At 36.6% G+C, this 24829-nt stretch overlaps 1 protein-coding gene across 1 annotated transcript; it reads left to right on the forward strand.

Annotated features, from left to right (window-relative positions):
• Positions 1-843: 843 nt before the first annotated feature.
• Positions 844-22370, forward strand: LOC129005980 (CCR4-NOT transcription complex subunit 1-like). The gene is made up of 12 exons (XM_054435060.1): positions 844-950; positions 1667-1798; positions 10000-10212; positions 11463-11627; positions 12915-13031; positions 17528-17749; positions 18169-18324; positions 19503-19752; positions 20197-20329; positions 20485-20619; positions 21086-21163; positions 21870-22370. Exons 1-12 carry the CDS (start codon positions 858-860, stop codon positions 21907-21909), a joined length of 1734 nt encoding a protein of 577 aa, XP_054291035.1. The 5' UTR covers positions 844-857; the 3' UTR covers positions 21910-22370.
• The last annotated feature ends 2459 nt before the right edge of the window (positions 22371-24829 follow it).

Genomic DNA, 24829 nt, shown 5'->3' on the forward strand with positions numbered 1-24829 from the left:
TGACATGGTTTATATCACAACATTTTTTTAAATAAATTGCAAAACGTAGGAATAAGAGGTACAGCTTTTGAGTGGTTTAAGAGTTTCATCACAAATAGGAGGCAACAAGTAAAAATAAACAATGACTACAGTAACCCTCTCCTTGTACAAACGGGTGTGCCCCAAGGGTCAACGACCTCAGGTACCTTATTTTTAGTGTTCATCAACAATTTATTAAATCTACCTTTTAACGGAAATATCTTAGCTTTTGCTGATGACATTGCTCTTTTCTACACACAAAGCGATTTGATGTTGATGGAAAATTTAATAAACGATGATCTTTTACTTTTAAGAAATTGGTGTTTGATCAATAGAATGCAGGTAAATGTAAACAAAACCAAATTTATTAACTTCCACTCAACCGGTTTCGAATTGCCAGCCGTTAAAAAAAGTAAAATCTATAAAATATTTAGAAGTTTTGCTCGTTGAAAAAGTCACCTTCGAACCTCATATATTATCTCATATATTATAATCTACATGCTAAGATACGAACACAAATAAGAAAATTGTATTTTTTAAGGAACTTTTGTAACGAATCACTCTTGAAAACATTATACTTTGCACTAATCAACTCAAGATTGCAATATGCCTTGCCATGCTGGAGAGGAACTTATAAAACCTTGATAAATAGATTAAGAACAACACAAAACTTTTTATGCAGATAATTTTGAAACAACCTAAAAGGACAAGTTCATTTCCACTCTACCAACAGTTAAAAATTTTGCCCATACAGCACCTTTTTCTTTTCAAAGTTCTTAGATTGTTTTTTGTTCGAAGTTGAAACCTCTTGTCTCACCAGGTTGGTCAACCTGATAGAGATGTTGAAGGCAAGTCATGATCAGAACTTGTTGGCTGACAGATCACCTGCTGGGCCTACTGCTCACATCCACTCTGGCATTCTACAAGTAAGGGTAAGTGAAATATGCTGAGAAGCTGATTCTAGACCACTTTCTTCTTGCCCCTCCCTTTGTATTCAGATACGACTCTGGACAATATAAGCAGTGTAAGTTGTAGTGTAACGTTAGGTAACCTCGGGCTACTGGAGGCCTACCCACTGTTACTTTGGGTGATGTAGCTCAGGAATGAAACTCAGCAATCGTTTACTGAACCCAACTTAACACAACTTAATATTAGCCCACAAAACATACAAAGATAAGTTACAAACAAAAAGGTAGAATAAAGTGGAACAGTTTGGATTAAAACATAAACCCCAATTTGGAAAGAGACTCTAAATCACAATTTTGAGAACCCTCCAGCTCCCCCAGCAGGACCATGTCCTCTAGTACACCACACATACCACTACACACAAAACTGACCCCCTGATCAAGTGCACTGGCCTACTTTAAGCAGCAGCCTTCAGTAGGTCAGCACAACAAGTTATTGTTTAACACATTCGCTGCAGCCCGTCAATGGCAGGCGTAGCCCTGGTGCAGCGCAGCGTCGAACAAACCTTCGGTCTGACGGATAGCAAATAACGTATAATAATAATATAATATAATAATAATGTTTAATGTTGAGGGATGTATAACCAGGATAATATGTTTTCAAATCTTTAAATCTTTCCACCCTAAAATTTCTTCTCATTGTGTACTGTAACACTGTAACTAATTGATAGTGAAAATCACAGGCTCGTGACTATGATGACCCTCCTGGCTTGATGGAAAAGACTGACTTCCTACTGAGAGAATGGGTGACAATTTACAACTCCACATCCGGCAGTAAGGACCCAAGCAAGGCTTTCAGCATGTTCGTTCACCAGGTCAGTTGCTAGTAGTGATGTGTTAATTCTAATCACAAGTACACAAATTCATTTCTTGGGTTTTTAACAGTTGGAAAAATTTTCTGTAGTTTCCCAATCATCCGTGAGTGGATTAAACCGATTAACCATGATTTCTAACAAATCAAGATAAAAAATAAGATAATTCAAGTTAAATGAATGTTATACAGCTACGACTAAGATTTTTAGCATGAGGAGGCCCATCATCTCGAGGTCAGACTATAGAGTTGCCATTATTTGGTCAACGTACCACCGATGAGTCACTATTTACAGCCGATGAGTTGATAATATACATTTGGTGTGTGTTTTATTTTAATATTTGTTATTACTAGGGGTACACTTAGGCTCTCCAATATTTGTCCCACCTAGGCAAGAATAAGTCTTTTATAGCCAATGATGCGTTAAGCGTTAGGTTAGATTAAGGCTTTAATGCGTTTTAGTTTGACTCCCTCATTTCTCCACCTATATGATTAATCAATATTCCAAGGCAAAAAGAGAAAAAAATAACCAAAACAATCCACGATATACAATTATTTTTCCTTCAACAGTTTTTTTTTACTGACATTGCAGAGAGATGTACTGTTTAGCACAATCTGATGTTTAATAATTTACCATTTAAGTTGAAGTGATTTAGTAAAACCTGTTTAGCAGCAATCTTGCACACTGCACCGACGTCTATCCCTAGCTCTCAAGGCTGTTTAAGAGTCCTTGGAGTGTAGATGTTCTAATTCGCAAAACAATTAAAAATTTAAATAAAATTTCTGATCCCACAGTATATTAGATAAATTACAATCACTCTGGTGTTTCAAAAAATATTTTGAGATGGTAAATAACTCTTCAGCAACTGTTTGAAATTATCCATGATGGCCGCTACAAGGACTCTTAAGGGAAAGTCATAAATAATGCAAGATTCGACAATCCAAATGATTACTTCATTCAACCTCACCTAGACAAACATAAGACTCTCTTTTCTTTAGTAAGTCTCTTTTACAGCCAATGATGCCTTACGTTAGGTTAGGTTGATGTGTTGGAAGGTCACTGCTCATTCCTGCACTCATGATTACAAAATATTCTGAGGCTGTGCTGTGTTAAGGAAAAAAAACAATAATTTTTGTGTAGCCAGTTGAAGTCTGATCCAGAACATTTTTTATATCCCCCACCCCCAGCCATATTCTTTCCAGGGGCCCACTTATAAGCAATGCATAAACTTGTAGCTAATAACAATGGTAAAAATTTCAGGAAATTTTAAATATTTAAATCTTGTTATACGAGACGAGATTTGTTTTTGATCAAGATTTTTTCAAGACAAGATAAAAATAAAGAAATTTAAACGCCTGCAGAAAGTCAATGCAATACACGCAATACAGGAGCGCGTTGTAGTTGCGTTTCCTTTGCGAAGGCATTCTTATTTAATTTATTCTTTACATGTAAATATTACTTAAATTGTTTTTCATTTGATAAGTTTTGTTAAGTGTAAGCAGTTAGAGGCATGTTTTACTACTGTAAACATGCCAAAACAAGTAAGTAGCCTATTTTATACAAATTAATATTGCTTTTATTTTATGATTTATTTTATTTTAGGATAAGTTTAACTCTATCCCTAGAACTGATATCACCATGTTTCCTAAGCCTAAGTGTTATTTTTAATAAGATAGGCGTAATTAGTATAATTTTTTTAAATTCTGATTAGAGATGAGCCGATACCAAAAATTGTCGATACCGATACCGATACCACCAAAGTACTCTCGATACCTATCGATACAGATACTTCCAATACCTATCTTTTTTGCACAGTTTCTTCCACTAATAATATTATAAACTGTTATACCATAAAAAAACACAATATGTATGTGTATCAAACTTATATTTTGGTGTTAAAGGTTTATTATTAATTGCAAACAACAATTACAAAAATGTGGAACTAAGTGTTTATTTTAAAATAGGCCTACTGTTTGAATTTGACTAAAGCATGAGATCTAATAAAGTTTCCTCTAATTTATAAATAGGCTTATATAAGTATTTATCTAAGTCATTTGTCAGTTTTTGTATTTATTTGAAATTGCATCAATTGTCTTAGTTAACTCATTAAGCTATAAATAAAAAAAAAAAATACGTACATCTTGGCCTACAAATATTCTTTGTGAAGGTAAGTTTTTTTCCCTAAAGCCTGTGTCACACTTGGCTACTTACTAGCAGCTACCTAGTAGCAGCTACTGAAATAGCAGCTACTTTTCCTGTCACACTTATTTTGGTAGCGTCTATTCACTAGCTGCTACTATTAGTTTAGCTCAAGAGAGGTTATGTCCTTAAGACACGGATATTTTCTATACAGGTTTAAAAAAGTAATCACATCTCCCCCACCCCACTTCGGATCACTCATGATTACTTCAGAAATTATTCAAAATGAACGAGAATAAACAAATCAGGCAGACAGCACGTGGTGCAAGTAGCCGCTAGTCCGCTATTGAAGCTGTCACACTGGGCGACAGTCGCTACTTGATAGCTGCTAGTTGGTCACGTGACTCACTAGCGCAGTTTAGTAGCACGGAAAGTTGGACATGTTCAACTTTCCATGCTAGTAAAATTTCACTAGCGCGCTACTCTTAGTAGCTGCTACTGCCTATGTCACATTGGCTACTTAGTAGCTGCTATTTCGCTAGCTGCTAGTAAAGTAGCGTAGTGTGACACAGGCTTAAGAGAGTAAAAACAAACTTCCTATATAATGACATTTTTTCACTAGTTGTATGAAAAACAGTTATATATCTTCAAAATTTGTTTAACTATGAAAAAGTCACCAAGTCTAGCTGAAAACAGATTCATAAATGAGGATATTTTTGAAATACAGTATAACTAATCAAAGAACATTTTTATTTTTAACACTTTTATTTCTTAACTTATTTTCCTTGAAAATGTCAACAGTTTTTCACTTATTTTAAGAGATGTAGGAATTGGCTAACTCAGGAACTCGCTAACTCGGTCGTTAATCGGAACTGGCTAACTCTGGAACTGGCTAACCATCTCAGTCAGGAATTGGCTAACCCCGGAACCCGCTAACTCGATTTTGTCTCGCGGCGGAATTCGCTAACTCTGGAAGTCGCTAACCCGGCCGCGCCCACTGCACGGAGCGTTGCCAACCTTGTATGACAAAATAATCGTACACTGCCGTATTTCAAAATGTCAGTGTCAATGAAGATACAGTAAAATGTTATTGTTTTTTGTTTTCCAATTCCACTTTTTAACAGTTAACTAGCCCAAAGTATTAAAAGGGGATTTAAAAATCATGAAAAAGTGTTTTTAATATAATTTTACAACGGCGGCCAATTAAATGTTTATGATTTCGATCTGAAATATAAATGCTATGAGTATTAGGACAATAATAGAATATAAAAAATATTGAACATTCAGTTTAATTGGTACTAAGCAATTAAACCTCTATGAAATTAAGCTAAAATACACGCAAGTTCTCAAACACAGAAAATAAATTTAATCGTAATGTCGTAATAAACCAAAACCATTAATTAATACAGTCATCAACCATCGTAACTTTAATACTAATTTATAGATTTAAAATTAAAGGTACGTCGTTGAATCGTCCAACTTAGTGTAAAAATATGACATAGACCACGTTCAATATCAATTCATAGAATAGCTGTAGGCCTAAATCTATGCCTAATAGTTTAAACCAAAGCATTGTAGGCCTACTAGTAAATAGTTGCCTAATTCTAAAATGTGTTGATTTTTTTGTAAGAATGTTATATGTTTTAATAACAGTTTTTAGATTGTACACCTAAGCCCCACTACTAAATAACAGAAGAATATAAAAGATTCTTATATTAAAACGTGACAGGGTTATTTTAATTCACGATTCTTAATCAACGACATGACGGATTTTCCTGATTTTAGTGTTGGGGTTCCTTCATATTGCTTTTACAATCAAAATAAACTATACCAAGCCTAATGATTCTAATCATAACTAATTACACGTCCCCTAGTTATATAACCAAACAGCAAAAAGAACAAATCATGAACGAAACACCTGTTCTTATGTATGAAATGTACTTTATAAAGAACGTTTTGTGTAAATAAAATATGTCTTATGTCTTATGTCTTATGTCTGAACTTAAACTATAAAATAATAGAAACAAAATTTCGTCGACACTAGCGATCAGTGTCACCGGACATGAACTAGACACGAAAAACGAGCTTCAAAGTTTACAATGGGATGTTAAGTTTAATTGTGTTGATTAGTCTATGGTAAGACTATAATGCATTTTCCACTCTAATAATCATAAGAATAATATTAAACATACTTCTAAATATATTTATTTTAACGACTACGTTGCTCTTGCTCCTAATTATTCGTAGGATACGACATTATGGTACTACACTTTCGGCAACACTGGCCAAAAATCTTCGTGCTTGGCTCCCATTGGACGGCGTGCGAGGCTTCTGTTTGGTAGTTAGCGAGTTCCGCCGAGGGACCGAGTTAGCGACTTCCGTACGAGGACGGAATTCGCTAACCTGGCTCTAGAGCGGGTTAGCGGGTTCCGGAGTTAGCCAATTCCGAAACCGAACAAGTTAGCGAATTCCTCTCATCAACCAAATTTGAAGATAGGGCGTTTAACATGAGGTTAGCGAGTTCCAGAGTTAGCCAATTCCGCGGACCCATTTTTAATAAAGATTATCACTTATAATTTCTCGTGGAGCTATGAAGAGCAGACAAGAGACATATGTCATTGCCACAAAAACCCTTCTCTACTGTGAATGAATGAACTGAGTGTTTATTAGTGTGAAGCCCCGCCCACCGTCTAACGGGACATGGGGTAGGAAAAGAGAAAGTTTGCTCTAAAGCCTGGTTCACATGCCCTCACCCTCGGCCTCAGTCGCTTGCAGATTTCCATTACACAAAAGTTTCTGAGTGTTAATTATTTTAAAATACTGTAAATGTTTGAATTTGACTATGATGAGATCTAATAAAGTTTCCTCTAATTTATAAATAGGCTTATAAATATTAATCTAAGTCATTTGACAGTTTTTCTATTTCTTTTTAAAAGCAATTGCAGTTATAATTTAAAAAAAAAATTACATACATCTTGCTATAAATACTTTTTGTAAGGAGAGTCTTTTCTCTAGTGAGTAAAAACGATCGTGGTCAAGGAATGACTGTGCTAAAACAGCACATTGTCAATTTTTACAAAAGTATTTTGACTGAAACCTGGTATTTTTTATTGTAGAATTTGTCGACGTCTGTGGAGAAAAGAATGGCAATAGATAGGTTTTACTTTTAGCCTACAATAAAGATTATGTTTTGGGACTAGAATCTCCAAAAGAGTGCTTTTATAAAACATTCCATAGTTTTATTTAGTAACAAAAGTGTTTGACTATGTTCCCGATGATACCAAGAATATAGGTTCGGCAGAGTGGATTCACTGTGAACCGGCCTTCCTGGCCCTTATGCACGACGTCACTATAACCTCCGTGTAGGGGTGTCAACAATGGATCGGAACAATCGATGTTTTGAACCTGTCTGTAACTAACCTAGTTTGTTATACTTTAATACTCATTATCTATAAACGAACACGTACTACATATCGGATCTCGAATCACGATAATTATCGATACCCTTCCCACCCACAATAAGAACATAAAACGATGTCTAAGTAATGGTCATTTGCTCCATTGAAACACGAAAGTCGATTGGCTGACATGGTAGTGCATTGTCGCCTCCTGACCAATGAGAACTGTTGTTACATACTTTTATTGTCAACATTCACCATTCGTTATAACATTACAAAATCGACATGGACTAAGGCTTATGATATTTTTAAATACATTATGTCATAGTAGCACTTAAAACTTCACTAAACTCTTTAATCAGGTATATAGTACAGATAAAATATGGACCTACTTTTTGGCGCAATATAAAGCAAGCCTAACCATACAACGATGACGATGTTAAAGTTTAATGGTTGAATATAATTTTTCTAATGATGCGTATAATGCAGGGATGAAACTGAAAATTTTGACGTGTTTAGGTTATTTATTTTGTACTAAAAATAAAAATAATACATCTAAATGTCTGACTTATTGATACAGATATTGTTTAGTATAATTAATTTCGTGTTGGCAGGACATTCGCACGCCAGTTGTCTCTTGAGTTGAGTCTGACATCTTGAAATGTAGATTGTGTTGTGCAATGAGCTGAAGCTAAACAATGGCACCGGCACCGTCGCTGTTTTGAACTAGATAGTTTCTAAGTTGGCTATGAAAATTGTTAACCGTGATTACAAAACTAATACTGTAGCTATAAAGTAAATAAATGTTAAAATAAGGTTTGGAGAGAAAGGGCTAATTGCCTGAGAATAGGTGTAAGAAAGGATAGGATAAGCAGGCTTACCTTAAAAAATGTAGGCATCCCACTTCATTCACTACAGAACACAGAAGAAAACACAAACAAACAAAATAAACACACTGGCCCCTTTCTCAACATGGAGAGTCACATTAGATATTAAGAGTCTTTCACTGGTAAGGAAGCAGTGTTGCCAACACAAGGTTATGAGTCATTGATTTTATTTACACTTAGTCTAAGCCTGCTTTTTAGGTGTGGAAGGGGAAAGGAAAATGTTAGGCCTATCTGAGATTGAGGTTTGGGGGCTCCCTGGATTTGGTGAACCATTGATAAGAGAGTTCCCATCTCCTTAGTTGTGATGGGTTACAGGTGGGAGGGAAAGATCTTATTATTTTTGAATTGAAACAACTGTTTAAATCTTGCATATTGTGGCTGGTAGCATGAATAGGCACTGGTTTTTCTGGATGGTTGTTTTTTATATCTGTCCTATGATTGTTCATTCTTGTTCTAAAACTGGTGGTGGTAAGTCCAATGTATTGAGATGGGCAATGGTTGCATTGAAGTTGATATACAACATTTTTCGTGGAGCATGTATTGTGTCCTTTAATTTTGAAGGTTTCTCCTGTTGATGTGCTTGTAAATGTTGTGCTGGGCCTATTAATGTGGCAGGTTTTGCATCTTGCCATGTCACATGGGAATGAGCCTTCTATGGGTTTGTCTTGGTCTTTGTTAGGTTTTGACTGTTTAGGGTGAACTAACAACTTTTTTAAATTGGCTGGTTGTCGGAATGTTATTTTAAATGTTAAAATAAAATATTTATCCCTGTCGGGTGTCGGTATCATCAGAATCAACTTTTGACAATCGAGTCTTGGTACCGATACCAATGTCCAAGTGGTAACCAATGGATGGTGGTATCGATGACGATAATCGACACATCCCTTTTTAGAACTGCATCGTGTCCAAATCGATGCATGCTGGATCGAATCGGGATTCGATGCATTGAATTGAAATTTCAATGCATCGAATTGAAATTTCAATGCATCGCACTCCGCACTCGCTGCACACCACTACCTATCACCCAGTACCAGTGTCAGCTGTCGCTGTCAGTGAAATGGATGACGCAAGCGATGTCTAGGTTGCCGATTATTATTAGGCCTAGTATGTTAATATTGAAAGGGGTTAAGGGATTAAATAAAACTAAAACATTTTCCTTTCTTGTTATTTACTTGTCAAATATCAACAAAATCGGCTTAACCTCTACTACTCGACTCGAGTTGCGAGTATCTTTAACTAAGTAGGCAAATGGCTAGGATTCGTAACGGCAACGGCAATTTACCCGCTCTGAACTGACTTAATCTACACCGATTCGTAGCATTCAGTGGTTCAGTGTCAGTATCGGTATCGAACCCAAAACAGGCAAGTATCGAGTATCGACGATACCTCGATACCGCTGGTATCGAGTATCGGTATCGGCCCACCTCTAATTCTGATGTTTTTTAATAGAAGATTTTAAAAATATTCTTGCCTATTATTATTTTTGTATTTAAACAGTCATCCGTCATAAATCAGTAGGTATTTCACAATGTTACAAAATCAGGTAAAAATGTCGAACGTGCATTTCCATGCATGTATGAGAAGGGAAATCCCATCTCGATCTCGTCTCAAAATTTTATGAAAAATAAAATATCTCGTCTCGTCTTGAACTAAAAATCCAATCTCGTCCATCCCTCTTAAGTAAAAATGGAAATGGAGAGTCAATTATACACTGTAAGGAGATGTTCAAACTATAATTTCCACGTGTACTAGGATTGTACATTTTCATTTTATTTTCCAGATGAACTGTCACGGTATACTGAAGACTGACGATTATATTACAAGATTCTTCCGCCTGAGCACTCAGATGGTGGTGGAGCTGTGTTACCAGAATATTCCTCAGTCCGGCCAGACAACTGTCCGCAACAAGATCTTCCACACCATTGATGCCTACGTCAAACTCATCGCATTGCTAGTCAAACACTCTGGCGATTCCACCAACTCTTCTACCAAGGTGAAGAGATCATTAAATTCTTTACCCGCTCTATCGTAGACAATTTTTATCCAAGTTTACTTGTCTCAGTAAGGTAGATATTTGAGTGAGTAAATAAATATACTTTTTTCCTATAGTTACCTAACAATGTACATGTTCTCTCACTGATTTGAGAAAGCAAAGTGGCCAATTCGCTCATCAGTGGTACAATGTTAACATTGTCTCACTCTAATTAACTTTGTCTCACTCACTCCAGATTTGCAACGTGAAGGCACAAAATAGTGAGCGCGTAACATGCAGACAAGGTCGTTTGCGCGCGAAAAACGTTGGCAGCACTGGCTGTAAATCAGTTGGTCAGCTGTTGTACTGTTGTATCATTAAATGTAATATTAAAAGTTTACTTCTGTGTAAAAATATGTCACGTTTCTTTACCAATTTATTTGCTTTATGGTAACTGTAGGAAAAATATAATGTGCAACTCGAGTGCAAAGTGCAATTGCCTCTCTCGAGAAACCATTCCTCACTCGCCTACGGCTCGTGAGTAAGTATTTCTCTCGAGTGAGTCAATTGCTCCCTTTGCTCACTAGTTGCACAAATAACTATTTATTGAGGCAAACTTTATTACATGTCTAGCTCGGGATTTTTTTGCACATTACTTCAGGCTAGGCTTTGCAGAGTTGTGGAATTATCATTAAAATAATATAATCCGTTGGTGATTGGCGGGATTTGAACCCAGGATCTCGGGGACTAAAGTCCCGAGCTGTAGCTATACCACTATAACAGGTTATAAACCAGCTCGCTCCCCCAGTAGGTGAACATAAGAACCACAGGCTCTTACAATTAACGTTCTGAAATACTAAATTTAAACTATACAATGTACTTTTATTACAAACAATTTTTTGTACCTACTCCAAAATATTAACTAAAAAGTGTAGACTAAAGCAACAAATTATAGTCCCCAATATATATTCACAAACTCAATCACTATCCCCTACACTTAGGCCGAACGGACACCATCTTGCCAAGTCAAATCTTCTGATTGAGTTAGTTAGCCTACGCTTTCAACACGGTCATCAGTCTGGAACGGGATTCTAGGCAACCTGAACCTGATGGTGAATTATGGTGATGGTGGTATTAAGGTGATAGCAGGTATTTTTTGCGCCTCTTTCTTTCGAAAATCTAAGATGGTTCGCGAGATAACTTTGAATTGAGATTAATGTTTGGATTATTGACCTTTGTGAGGGCATCATTGATTGTTATTTACTTTACAGATAAACTTGTTGAACAAAGTGCTGGGCATTGTGGCGGGAGTGCTGCTTCAAGACCATGAGAGTCATCAACTAGAGTTCCAGCAGCTACCGTACCATCGTATCTTTATAATGCTCTTCTTGGAACTCAACGCACCTGAACCCATCTTGGAGGCTATCAACTACCAGGTACAATATTCTTTACCTTAGTTTTTTTATATTAGTAATATTTTTCCAAATCTTCCACTATAAAAACCCTTCAAATTTTTGTTGATATGCTATGGACTGAACCCTTCTCTGAACTCCCAAAACATAAGCTTAAAGATTGTGCATGCACATTCACATGATGTCCACTACCAGCACCGCTTTAAAAACACCTATTCAAATCTTGTATAATATCGAGTATGTGCAACTTTCCTATTTCAATAGAAGAAGGAAATCTTATTAATGAATTTCACCATATTCATGCTAACAATCGTTTAGTTTTCTTCGGTTAAAACTAACTGATGATTTAACCCACAGTTCAAGGAAATCTGATTTCACCAATGAAAATATGGCAAAATTAATGTTGGATTTATAATCGAGTGTAAAGTAAAATCCAGGTGGCAGTGAACTCAAACTGTTATAATACCGGGCTGTCATGGGACCAAGTAAACATAAACTAGAAAATTAATCAGTGTTTATGAGGTAGTGAAAAAAACTAGAGACAGCAAGATTACAAGAATACAATAGATTTTGAGCAACAAGAACAAGATAAAAACAAGAATAAATAGCAACACAATTCAATGTTGATAAAAACAGATACAATTGAGGAACAAATTGATTTAAGTTTTTTTTGTTGAGTCAAGTCTCAAAATCTAACTTTTTACAGGGAAGTTAAACATGTCTGTTTGTTAACTATTAACTAACCAGTTTGGTACATTTGAAGTAGTGAAAAAACTGGAGGCAAAAAGAGTTACAGACAACGTCACAAAATAATAGGGATGGATGGGTTCTGAAGAAAAATTAAGTTAGAAAAATTAAATTAAAATTAGGGAAATTTTCAGGGAAAAAATATTCCTGATTTTCGGGACGGGATTTAATCCAATCATCGGCGATTTATTTGGTAATGTTGGTAGAAAAACACTTTGCCATAGTTAAATGCAAAAACCTACGCTCTTTTCAGCCCGGATAAAAGAGTGGCTCTTGATCGCCAATCAGTTCAACGCGATCGTTGACGCTGATCACATACCTAGAAATACGCTTTTACTAAAAACCTTGTGGGATAACCTAAGGAAAAGGTAAAAGTTTTGATAATTCATATCTATTAATAAAATCAATATCTTCTGAAATATTCAAATCATAAGCCCAATACATTTATATTAATTGAAAATATGAAAAATATGCCGTTTTGATCCAGTTAAAAATAGCAGGCATCACAAATTCTCACATTATGGAAAAACATATCAGATATTATAAGTGAATGGTTTTCTGTAGGTATTGACAGCATTCTGCCACACTCTACATATCCTCCGACCTGCCAAGGCTCCGGGCTTCTCATACGCTTGGCTAGAACTGGTCAGCCATAGAGTGTTCCTTGGCAGACTCCTGGTGGTAAGTATCAATGTATAATCTTACTCCGGGCTTCTCATACGCTTGGCTAGAACTGGTCAGTCATAGAGTGTTCCTTGGCAGACTCCTGGTGGTAAGTATCAATGTATAATCTTACTCCGGGCTTCTCATACGCTTGGCTAGAACTGGTCAGTCATAGAGTGTTCCTTGGCAGACTCCTGGTGGTAAGTATCAATGTATAATCTTACTCCGGGCTTCTCATTCGCTTGGCTAGAACTGGTCAGTCATAGAGTGTTCCTTGGCAGACTCCTGGTGGTAAGTATCAATGTATAATCTTACTCCGGGCTTCTCATACGCTTGGCTAGAACTGGTCAGTCATAGAGTGTTCCTTGGCAGACTCCTGGTGGTAAGTATCAATGTATAATCTTACTCCGGGCTTCTCATACGCTTGGCTAGAACTGGTCAGTCATAGAGTGTTCCTTGGCAGACTCCTGGTGGTAAGTATCAATGTATAATCTTACTCCAGGCTTCTCATACGCTTGGCTAGAACTGGTCAGTCATAGAGTGTTCCTTGGCAGACTCCTGGTGGTAAGTATCAATGTATAATCTTACTCCGGGCTTCTCATACGCTTGGCTAGAACTGGTCAGTCATAGAGTGTTCCTTGGCAGACTCCTGGTGGTAAGTATCAATGTATAATCTTACTCCAGGCTTCTCATACGCTTGGCTAGAACTGGTCAGCCATAGAGTGTTCCTTGGCAGACTCCTGGTGGTAAGTATCAATGTATAATCTTACTCCGGGCTTCTCATACGCTTGGCTAGAACTGGTCAGTCATAGAGTGCTCCTTGGCAGACTCCTGGTGGTAAGTATCAATGTATAATCTTACTCCGGGCTTCTCATACGCTTGGCTAGAACTGGTCAGCCATAGAGTGTTCCTTGGCAGACTCCTGGTGGTAAGTATCAATGTATAATCTTACTCCGGGCTTCTCATACGCTTGGCTAGAACTGGTCAGCCATAGAGTGTTCCTTGGCAGACTCCTGGTGGTAAGTATCAATGTATAATCTTACTCCAGGCTTCTCATACGCTTGGCTAGAACTGGTCAGCCATAGAGTGTTCCTTGGCAGACTCCTGGTGGTAAGTATCAATGTATAATCTTACTCCGGGCTTCTCATACGCTTGGCTAGAACTGGTCAGTCATAGAGTGTTCCTTGGCAGACTCCTGGTGGTAAGTATCAATGTATAATCTTACTCCGGGCTTCTCATACGCTTGGCTAGAACTGGTCAGCCATAGAGTGTTCCTTGGCAGACTCCTGGTGGTAAGTATCAATGTATAATCTTACTCCGGGCTTCTCATACGCTTGGCTAGAACTGGTCAGTCATAGAGTGTTCCTTGGCAGACTCCTGGTGGTAAGTATCAATGTATAATCTTACTCCGGGCTTCTCATACGCTTGGCTGGAACTGGTCAGTCATAGAGTGTTCCTTGGCAGACTCCTGGTGGTAAGTATCAATGTATAATCTTACTCCGGGCTTCTCATACGCTTGGCTAGAACTGGTCAGTCATAGAGTGTTCCTTGGCAGACTCCTGGTGGTAAGTATCAATGTATAATCTTACTCCGGGCTTCTCATACGCTTGGCTAGAACTGGTCAGTCATAGAGTGTTCCTTGGCAGACTCCTGGTGGTAAGTATCAATGTATAATCTTACTCCGGGCTTCTCATACGCTTGGCTAGAACTGGTCAGCCATAGAGTGTTCCTTGGCAGACTCCTGGTGGTAAGTATCAATGTATAATCTTACTCCAGGCTTCTCATACGCTTGGCTAGAACTGGTCAGTCATAGAGTGTTCCTTGGCAGACTCCTGGTGGTAAGTATCAATGTATAATCTTACTCCGGGCTTCTCATACGCTTGGCTAGAACTGGTCAGCCATAGAGTGTTCCTTGGCAGACTCCTGGTGGTAAGTATCAATGTATAATCTTACTCCGGGCTTCTCATACGCTTGGCTAGAACTGGTCAGTCATAGAGTGTTCCTTGGCAGACTCCTGGTGGTAAGTATCAATGTATAATCTTACTCCAGGCTTCTCATACGCTTGGCTAGAACTGGTCAGTCATAGAGTGTTCCTTGGCAGACTCCTGGTGGTAAGTATCAATGTATAATCTTACTCCAGGCTTCTCATACGCTTGGCTAGAACTGGTCAGCCATAGAGTGTTCCTTGGCAGACTCCTGGTGGTAAGTATCAATGTATAATCTTACTCCAGGCTTCTCATACGCTTGGCTAGAACTGGTCAGCCATAGAGTGTTCCTTGGCAGACTCCTGGTGGTAAGTATCAATGTATAATCTTACTCCGGGCTTCTCATACGCTTGGCTAGAACTGGTCAGTCATAGAGTGTTCCTTGGCAGACTCCTGGTGGTAAGTATCAATGTATAATCTTACTCCGGGCTTCTCATACGCTTGGCTAGAACTGGTCAGCCATAGAGTGTTCCTTGGCAGACTCCTGGTGGTAAGTATCAATGTATAATCTTACTCCAGGCTTCTCATACGCTTGGCTAGAACTGGTCAGCCATAGAGTGTTCCTTGGCAGACTCCTGGTGGTAAGTATCAATGTATAATCTTACTCCGGGCTTCTCATACGCTTGGCTAGAACTGGTCAGTCATAGAGTGTTCCTTGGCAGACTCCTGGTGGTAAGTATCAATGTATAATCTTACTCCAGGCTTCTCATACGCTTGGCTAGAACTGGTCAGCCATAGAGTGTTCCTTGGCAGACTCCTGGTGGTAAGTATCAATGTATAATCTTACTCCGGGCTTCTCATACGCTTGGCTAGAACTGGTCAGTCATAGAGTGTTCCTTGGCAGACTCCTGGTGGTAAGTATCAATGTATAATCTTACTCCGGGCTTCTCATACGCTTGGCTAGAACTGGTCAGCCATAGAGTGTTCCTTGGCAGACTCCTGGTGGTAAGTATCAATGTATAATCTTACTCCGGGCTTCTCATACGCTTGGCTGGAACTGGTCAGTCATAGAGTGTTCCTTGGCAGACTCCTGGTGGTAAGTATCAATGTATAATCTTACTCCGGGCTTCTCATACGCTTGGCTAGAACTGGTCAGTCATAGAGTGTTCCTTGGCAGACTCCTGGGGGTAAGTATCAATGTATAATCTTACTCCGGGCTTCTCATACGCTTGGCTGGAACTGGTCAGTCATAGAGTGTTCCTTGGCAGACTCCTGGTGGTAAGTATCAATGTATAATCTTACTCCGGGCTTCTCATACGCTTGGCTAGAACTGGTCAGCCATAGAGTGTTCCTTGGCAGACTCCTGGTGGTAAGTATCAATGTATAATCTTACTCCGGGCTTCTCATACGCTTGGCTGGAACTGGTCAGCCATAGAGTGTTCCTTGGCAGACTCCTGGTGGTAAGTATCAATGTATAATCTTACTCCGGGCTTCTCATACGCTTGGCTGGAACTGGTCAGTCATAGAGTGTTCCTTGGCAGACTCCTGGTGGTAAGTATCAATGTATAATCTTACTCCGGGCTTCTCATACGCTTGGCTAGAACTGGTCAGCCATAGAGTGTTCCTTTGCAGAAAGTCAAAAGTATAGTTTATCATGTTCATCAATTTTAGCAAATTTTCCATATAGGGAATAAGCTATTACCGTAGTACTCGTGGTAAGACATGGATCCGGGACTAATCTACTTTTTCGTTTCTAGGTCCCTAGAGGCCAAAAACACCAACCGTTCAAATTCATATATTCATATATATATATATATATATATATATATATATATTTATGTCTGTTGCACGATAACTCGAGCAAAAATGATCCGATGAAATTTGGTATAAACCTACATTTATTCAAACAAGCTTGTGAACCAGCATGCTTGGACAATGGGTACAGGGGTTTATGGGGTAAAAATTGGGTTTTCTCATTTTTGACCCTAAAAACATAACATTTAGCAATTTCTTTCCAAACCTTTCTCTAGCAATCTAGCAAATTTTGTAGATCTTAAAAAAACAAATGACTTAGTATATTGAAGCGTTATTATGCGCCTAATGGTTATGGAGAAAATTCAAAAAAATTGTAAACTTAAAATTCCCATGTTATTCTTATGGAGGATAAGTAAACCGTTGTTTGCTTTGAGCATATTTTGATCGCATTTGGAAAATGCATTTATTTCATACTAAACTATTAACATTTTACAAAAAACACTTTTTCCCTGTTGCAGCAAAACCTAGAGTAGTTGTTAAAGTAATGCTATTTAAATAGAGAATAAATGTGATATTTTTAAGGAGACATTTCAGTGTAAATCTAATTAAGCAAAAGGAAATTGGCTTAGTCTGCAGGGTTGCTGCAGCAGGGGTATTTTAATAATGACTTTTAATGGCAATTATTTTTCCAAAAATTGGCAAAAGTATACATTAATCAAACAAACTCATTAACACATATTCAACTCTTGAACTGTGTGAACAATATTTTAACTATTATAGTATGAAATGTTTTTGTATAGGTTGCTTGTAGCACTATTTCTGTTTGTCCGGCAGGTGACTCCGCAACAGAAGGGCTGGTCCATGTACGCTCAGCTGTTAGTAGACTTGTTCAGATACTTGGCACCTTTCCTGCGCAACGCAGAGCTTGCCAAGCCAGTCACTCTGTTGTACAAAGGAACTCTGCGTGTTTTGTTGGTGCTGCTACATGACTTCCCCGAGTTCTTGTGTGATTACCACTACGGTTTCTGTGACGTCATACCTCCCAACTGTATTCAGGTATTGATTTTATGTTTGATGTTAAGCAATCGTGGTTTTTCTTTATCGTAGATTAGTGTTTTCGATTTTTGTCATCTAACACCAATACGATTGCAGCACACTGATTGACATTAGTGTTTGTCAACACTATCTATACAACTATGTATACAACTTTCCACTTAGGTGTAGGCCTAAATCAATTTTGAACAAATTCATTGAGTGGAAATCACTCTGATCATTTGTTTCAAAAACTATAAGTTTAACAATTGGATTGAAATAAAATAGTACTGAACTCTAATTTTCTAATTATATTGTGTTTCAACACTTCTAATCCCCAGACAAAGCATTTAACATGTTAAGTTACGATGCAAACAAACTGTTTAGCTCTGTCATTATTATTCACATTGTTCTTGTTCATTGTGCTGATGGCAAATTTTCAGATGCGCAACCTTATTTTGTCGGCTTTCCCGAGAAACATGAGACTGCCGGATCCTTTCACTCCTAATCTGAAGGTGGATATGCTCCCAGAGATCAGTCTGGCTCCTAGAGTTCTCACCAACTATGTCTCAACAATTCAACCAGTCACATTCAAGAAGGTAACATTTAGTCATTTCAACCTGATTTCCAGGTGGTATCTCTAAAAATATTATGAAGTTTAATGGAAATTTTTTTCATCCGCCATGTCTTGGAGTACATTTTCACCCTACAAATACACTCTAGTTTCCTGGGTTTCTCATCGTTTGAATCTAATATCTAATATTTGTTTATATTAAAAAGAATTGATTTAGTTTTGGACTATCATGTAGCCAGTTTCATCCTGCAAAGACCAAGTAAGTTAAACACTTTATCCTTCTAATAAATTTAATTGTAGCCTATAGAATTCATTAACTAACAGATTTAAAACAGTTAGTGATGCAAATAAATTGCTTGTTTATGCTACCAGCTGATTATAGAAATCAAGATGCTCTTAGGAATAGCTTTGAAACTTACAAATTGTAGAACGGAGCCTTAAAAAAACTTTGTTAAATTTTTGAAAGTTTGTTATGATTGCTTATTGTTTTAGCTCTCCTAGTAATCAAAAGGTTGCCTGTCAAATCCTGAGAAAAGTCAGTAGGTAATTATTGTTCAACTTTTGAACAGATTGTAAATTAAATCAAGTAAAAAAAAAAGTTAATTATTGATGGGAAAAAACTGGACACAGCTGTCCTTGATTATTGGGCTTATAATAAATTATCCCGACTAATGAAACAGCTAGTCTTAATCTGTAACAAAGCTGCACAGATCATCTCACTCCATTCTACACTCACTTTGCATTCATATACAGCTTGAAATACACACCCAAGTGTACATTAAGGAAATTGACAGGAAAGCAGGCTTACCTTTAAATAAGTCCATAGAGACACATAAAATATACAACACAAAAGTAGAAATTTTCACTGGAGAAAAATCGTTGTTTGTTCTCTAGTAGTTGAAGAAAATTTCTACTTTTGTGTTGTATATTTTATGTGTCTCTATGGACTTATTTAAAGGTAGACCTGCTTACCTGTCAATTTCCTTAATGATTCCTAGCAAATGACCTATCTTTTTATAAGACACCCAAGTGTACGTTGCTGTTCCAAAGAATTGATAATTAATCGATGAATACACCATACAAGGATTTAGTATTCAAAATTTTGTGCTTCTCTGCCATAGAGCCTGTGCGTTGATTTTGATTCCAATTAGATCGATTATAACTTATGTATAGATATCCTACTATGTCAGTGTTGTTTGCCAGGACCTGGACTCGTATCTGAAGCTGAGAGCTCCGGTAACGTTTCTGTCAGAGCTTCGCAGTAACTTGCAAGTGTCCAATGAGCCTGGCATGCGCTACAACATCCCTCTGATGAACGCTCTGGTGTTGTACGTCGGAGTCCAAGCTATCAGTCACATCCGCAGCAAGGGACTGACTCCTAACATGACCACCATCGCACACTCCTCACACATGGACATCTTCCAGAACTTGGCTGTCGACTTGGATACTGAAGGTATAAACAGTATATCTAAATTACAAAAAGAAGCCATTCGATCAATGTTGAAACAAACAAAAATAAAGGGCATTAAGGGTCAGCGGTACAGAAAATTAAGGTTGGTACGGTACATTTTTTTACCTTGGTTTTCGGTACAAAATTGTTATAATACCAGTATTTATGTCGTTTTCTTCATAGGATTGCATTCTATTTAAAAGATTCCAAGAGAGTGTTATTAAAAGTATTGTAGCAAATAACTTTATATATGAACTTGTGTTTACAAGTGGGTCGGTAAATTAAATCAAGATCATTAATTAATTAGTCAAATACATTCTACTAAAACTTTTCCTACGTTTTGGTAGTTTTGAGAATTGAGATTCAGTTTTGACACATCACTAGTAGGACCTATAAATATTTATTTAATGAAAATGTTTTTTCACAATGTTTTGGTGTGCGTTGTAGGCCGCTACCTGTTCTTGAACGCCATCGCCAATCAGCTGCGCTACCCCAACAGCCACACTCACTACTTCAGCTGCACTCTTCTCTACTTGTTTGCTGAGGCCAACACTGAAGCCATTCAGGAGCAAATCACTCGGTACATCAATTGGTTTTAAAACTATTTTGTTTAGAATATTAGATAGCAAGACTGTATTATTTATTAAAATAGTATATCAAACGCATAATTCAGTGCATATTTTAAACAATTTCTGTATTTGACGCATAATTTATTTTGTGATGTTAAATTTGCAGGGTTCTGTTGGAGAGATTGATTGTAAACAGACCTCACCCATGGGGATTGTTGATCACATTCATAGAACTGATAAAGAATCCTTCATACAAGTTTTGGAACCACGAGTTTGTGCATTGTGCTCCAGAAATCGAGAAGTAAGTAGTTACTTAGATTAGTAAATAAGCATCACAGTTCTTTTCTCTATGTTTGTTTGGTGATAATAAACAAGCTGTTAACCCGTCGTGCTATCTGCTTTCTGAGAATAAAAGTAAGGCTCGGTTTGATTTTCTGACTTTGTGCTCAATCACTTTTAGCCAATAATTTCCTAACACAGAAGGAGCCTATCTACTACAAGCGGCAACATCGGGAACATCACTGCAGTGTACCTACACCTGTCTCATTTGTCTCTTGAGATCTCCTATGACCTGCTGAGTGCTGAGATTCCGCCGCAATTCCTTCTCTGTACTCAACTTATATTTAGACCATTGGCCTATCAATTAACTTAAAAAATATACTATAGACAATAGACAAATTCTTTATCCCTTCAACAAGATACATATATAATAAACACAGGAATACACACAGGTTTATGAGATTTATGTAATATGTGGTTCATTTCAGGCTGTTCGAGTCAGTAGCTAGATCTTGTATGGTCCAGAAACATGTGCAAGCTCCGGCTGAAAATGAACTAACTGAATTGTAAGTTACAAGTGCAAATGGTTTAGATCAATTAACAAGATTTTGAAGTGTGTAACATTTGATAAATAATTAAGGAATTTACTGAAATATGAATAATTATAACTTTGAAATTGAGAATCACTTTGTTTTTACATCTGGTTCATTAATAAGATGAAAATCTCAAAAGATCCACCAATTCATTGTGTTATGAACTTGTGTTTATGTTTTTTGATCAATTATTGCTGACATTTTGCCTATTTTGACTAGTTAGTAGTGAAGTGTCAGTTAAAATTTTCAACCGGTCAGTTTTTGTTTTAATATTTGTCTGTTTTCAGTAATTATTTATATTGCAATTTTTGATCCAGAGGCTAACCTATCATGCAATTTATTTTAAGTAAGAATGGGTTTTAAGGAAATCTGAAATCAAATTGTTTATCTTGTGCTCTGGTAAAACAGTACTTGGAACTTAACAAGATTAGTACATAAAAGCTGGGAAATCATCAAAGAAACACTATTGAATACCTGTTGAAGTGGATTGCTCCTTGGTGTGTTAGATTCTTTTTGATGAGATAGTGATGTTGCATGGGAAGTGAGGTTAGTCTTGAAGCTTAGGCTATATTAAATATTGAGTAGAATTTCTTTTAAGGATGTGTCTTATATTTTTGCGTAAAAGAATGTTAAATGAATGGTAATATTGTTTTGTAATAACATATGTCTTCTGTTACAGGCAGAACCTGAACAATCAAACAGCTTTCTCTGTCGCCTAAAGTGTAAAAGCTTATCAAAATCTAACTTAAAAGTCATCATTGTTATTTTATTTGTTTTGATTTAAACCAAGTTTTAGTTACATAATATCAACAATTTTATTTTTTTAATGTGTTACATTTCCCATAGTGTAGTTACATAGTGTGTTAAGTGTGCCTTTTTTGTTATTTTTGAAAGGGCTCTAGTACAATAATATTGTTCATTACCTGTGATGGATCACAGTCGATTGTCAAGTGAAGATACCCAATATATTTAGAGAGAAGTTAATTTAAATCAAAAACTTGAGGATAATATGTCCTCCTCTTCCCATGTCACTGTAATTTGTGATCATCGTGGTTTTAAAACTAGTACATGATGCACAAAATGTATTTTTCCCGAGAAGGTGAATCATGTCCTGTGAAATATGTATGTATAATTAAATTCTTGTAAATGTATTTCTGTAATAAACTTCGTATTTAAATTATTAGGATATATTTTTAATCTTGAGTTATTTCCTCCAAGTCTATTTTGGTTATACGGTGTCTCCGGCTTAGTTCAGGCAGGATATCAGACCAGAGGATAAAACAGTAGTCAGACACACCCTGCCCCAGGATAAACACGGGCAATAGGGTCACAAGCCGGGACTGTCCCCGAGAGAAACTCTGCTCCCGACCCAAAAAAAGATATGCTTTACTTGATACAATATTTAACACATTGCGTGTCACCATTTCACAGGGTTGGGGGGGGGGGGGGGCATGTCCAAGCAGACCAATACAAACTTCCATCGGAGTTTGTCCTAGCCATTCATGTTATAAAGATGGGTTTGCTCGCATTTTGAGGTTAACATTGTATTAGTGTACCCACGGCTCACATTGATTGTGGTTTTGAAAATTTGTTGTTGTGGCATGGTAATTCGCCACAGCGTTTTCCCTGTATTTTCCTTTGGGCCTGTTTTTGTTAGCAATTTGTTCAGTGCTGCTACCTATTGGTTACATATTGTGCCACCACGACAACCCGCCACCAACCGGTTTTTTTGTTTTTATCATAGGTAGCGGGTTGTCTTGAAGCTCCATGTTGTTTGATGGCGACAATGTGCCACCCCGTCAACTCGCCACCTCTCTTTTACGCAGTATATTGTACTTTGATTTAGTTATTTTGAATTGAATGTTGTAAATTAGTAATTTAATTTGTCAAATGATATATATTTTTAGACACATAGTATTATTTATGGAAACGTAAACGTTAGTGTAAAATTGCAAAATATGTCAAACTAACATACCAATAAAATGTAAATATTAAATGTAAAATTAACAATACAATTAAATATTATACTGTTCTTTAGCAAGCAGGCCAGCAGGGAATAATTAGTAGTGAGCTGTCGTCTGCTGTGTCCATCTTGGTGGCCAGTTATATTGTTATTGTAAAATTTCAAAATAAAAATATTATAGCTTGAACAATGCATTTCTGGTTCAGGTTTGGCAAATAACTACATAAATATCCGCTGATAACCTATTAAGGGCAATAATCAATGTTTTCAAATCAAATCAAATCAAATCAAAAATTCTTTATTCATATTGTATGTACATACATGAATAGTGTCAGACTATAACTAATTTGTATGCATTTTGATTTCGATTTACAGAAAAGTAAGAACCGCATACAGTTTCATTTTTTTATTTTTTTCCATCAGAGCACCTCAACCTTATTTATTTAGTCGTTTTTACATTGAAAAAACTCTTCAAATGAATAATAACTCGTTTGCAACAGATGATTCTTAACTAGTTTTTTGAAATTATTTTGGTTTATTTTACTTTTTAATTTTGTAGGAAGATGGTTTAAAAATTTTGATCCCATAAAGGTTCCCTTTTTTTCAAAGAAGCTGAGGTTATGTTTTGATAAATTTATATCATTCTTATTTCTAGTGTCATATGAATGGACATTTTTTCTAATTTCCAAATTGTGTAGTTGATTTTTGACACACATAATACATTCTACTATATACTGATCATAGACAGTCAAAATATGTAGTTTTGAAAATTTATCCTTCACAGTTATTCGTTTGTCCAAGTATAACATGATTCTTATAGCTTTTTTTTGGAGTTTCAGAACTGTATCTAAATTTTGTTTAGACGTTCCTCCATAGATTGCCAGACCATAAGACAGATGGGAATGTATATGCGCAAAATATATTGATTTTAGGGTGTCCAGGCTACATAATAGTGACATACGCCTCAAAACATATAACCCTGAAGATATTTTTTGTGTTATGAATTGTGTATGATAATCCCATTTAAAATATGTGTCTACGTAAAGCCCTAAAAATTTAGTATGCTTTAGATTTTCTATTTTTTCGTTTCCAACCAGGATGTTTGGTTCTATTGTTTCTTTTCTTTGTGAGGCTGAAAAAACGATTTGGTTGGTTTTTTGACAGTTTAAAAAAAGTTTATTTTTAAGAAAATATGATTGAACTTTACTCAAATTTTCATTACAGGCCAGTTCAAGATTTTGGTAATTTTTAGCTGAAATAATTAGGTTTGAATCGTCTGCGTACAATAGTAACTGGCTTTTGGCTTCTATGTTTGATTTTAAAATTGAGGGCATTCCACGGACATAGCAGAGAAATAATAATGGTCCTAAAATAGATCCCTGAGGAACTCCATGTTTAATTTTTAATGTTTGTGATTTATTTTTTACGATTTGGTTTCCTTTTTTTGAAACTATTTCAACATACTGAGATCTATCGGAGAGGTATGATCTAAACCATTTTAAAGGAACATCTGGCAGGCCCAAAACTTTAAGCTTCTTAAGTAGTATTTCATGAGACACGCTGTCAAATGCTTTTGACAAATCCATGAAGACACTGGCTACCTTATCCCCCTTGTCAATAGATTCAATTATTGTTTCCGCAAACCTCAGCAGAGCTGAAGTGGTTGATTTTCCTTT

This window comes from Macrosteles quadrilineatus, unplaced genomic scaffold (assembly GCF_028750875.1).
Source record: "Macrosteles quadrilineatus isolate MER2022 unplaced genomic scaffold, UCM_ALF_1.0 Scaffold_48__1_contigs__length_938360, whole genome shotgun sequence".
Lineage (NCBI taxonomy): Eukaryota > Metazoa > Arthropoda > Insecta > Hemiptera > Cicadellidae > Macrosteles > Macrosteles quadrilineatus.

Coding starts and splice junctions, on each gene's coding strand:
- LOC129005980 (XM_054435060.1), top strand. CDS start 858: ATGTTGAAGGCAAGTCATGATCAGAACTTGTTGGCTGACAGATCACCT. Junction 1,799..9,999: donor TCAGCATGTTCGTTCACCAG/GTCAGTTGCTAG, acceptor TTTATTTTCCAG/ATGAACTGTCACGGTATACT. Junction 19,753..20,196: donor TGTCGACTTGGATACTGAAG/GTATAAACAGTA, acceptor TGTGCGTTGTAG/GCCGCTACCTGTTCTTGAAC.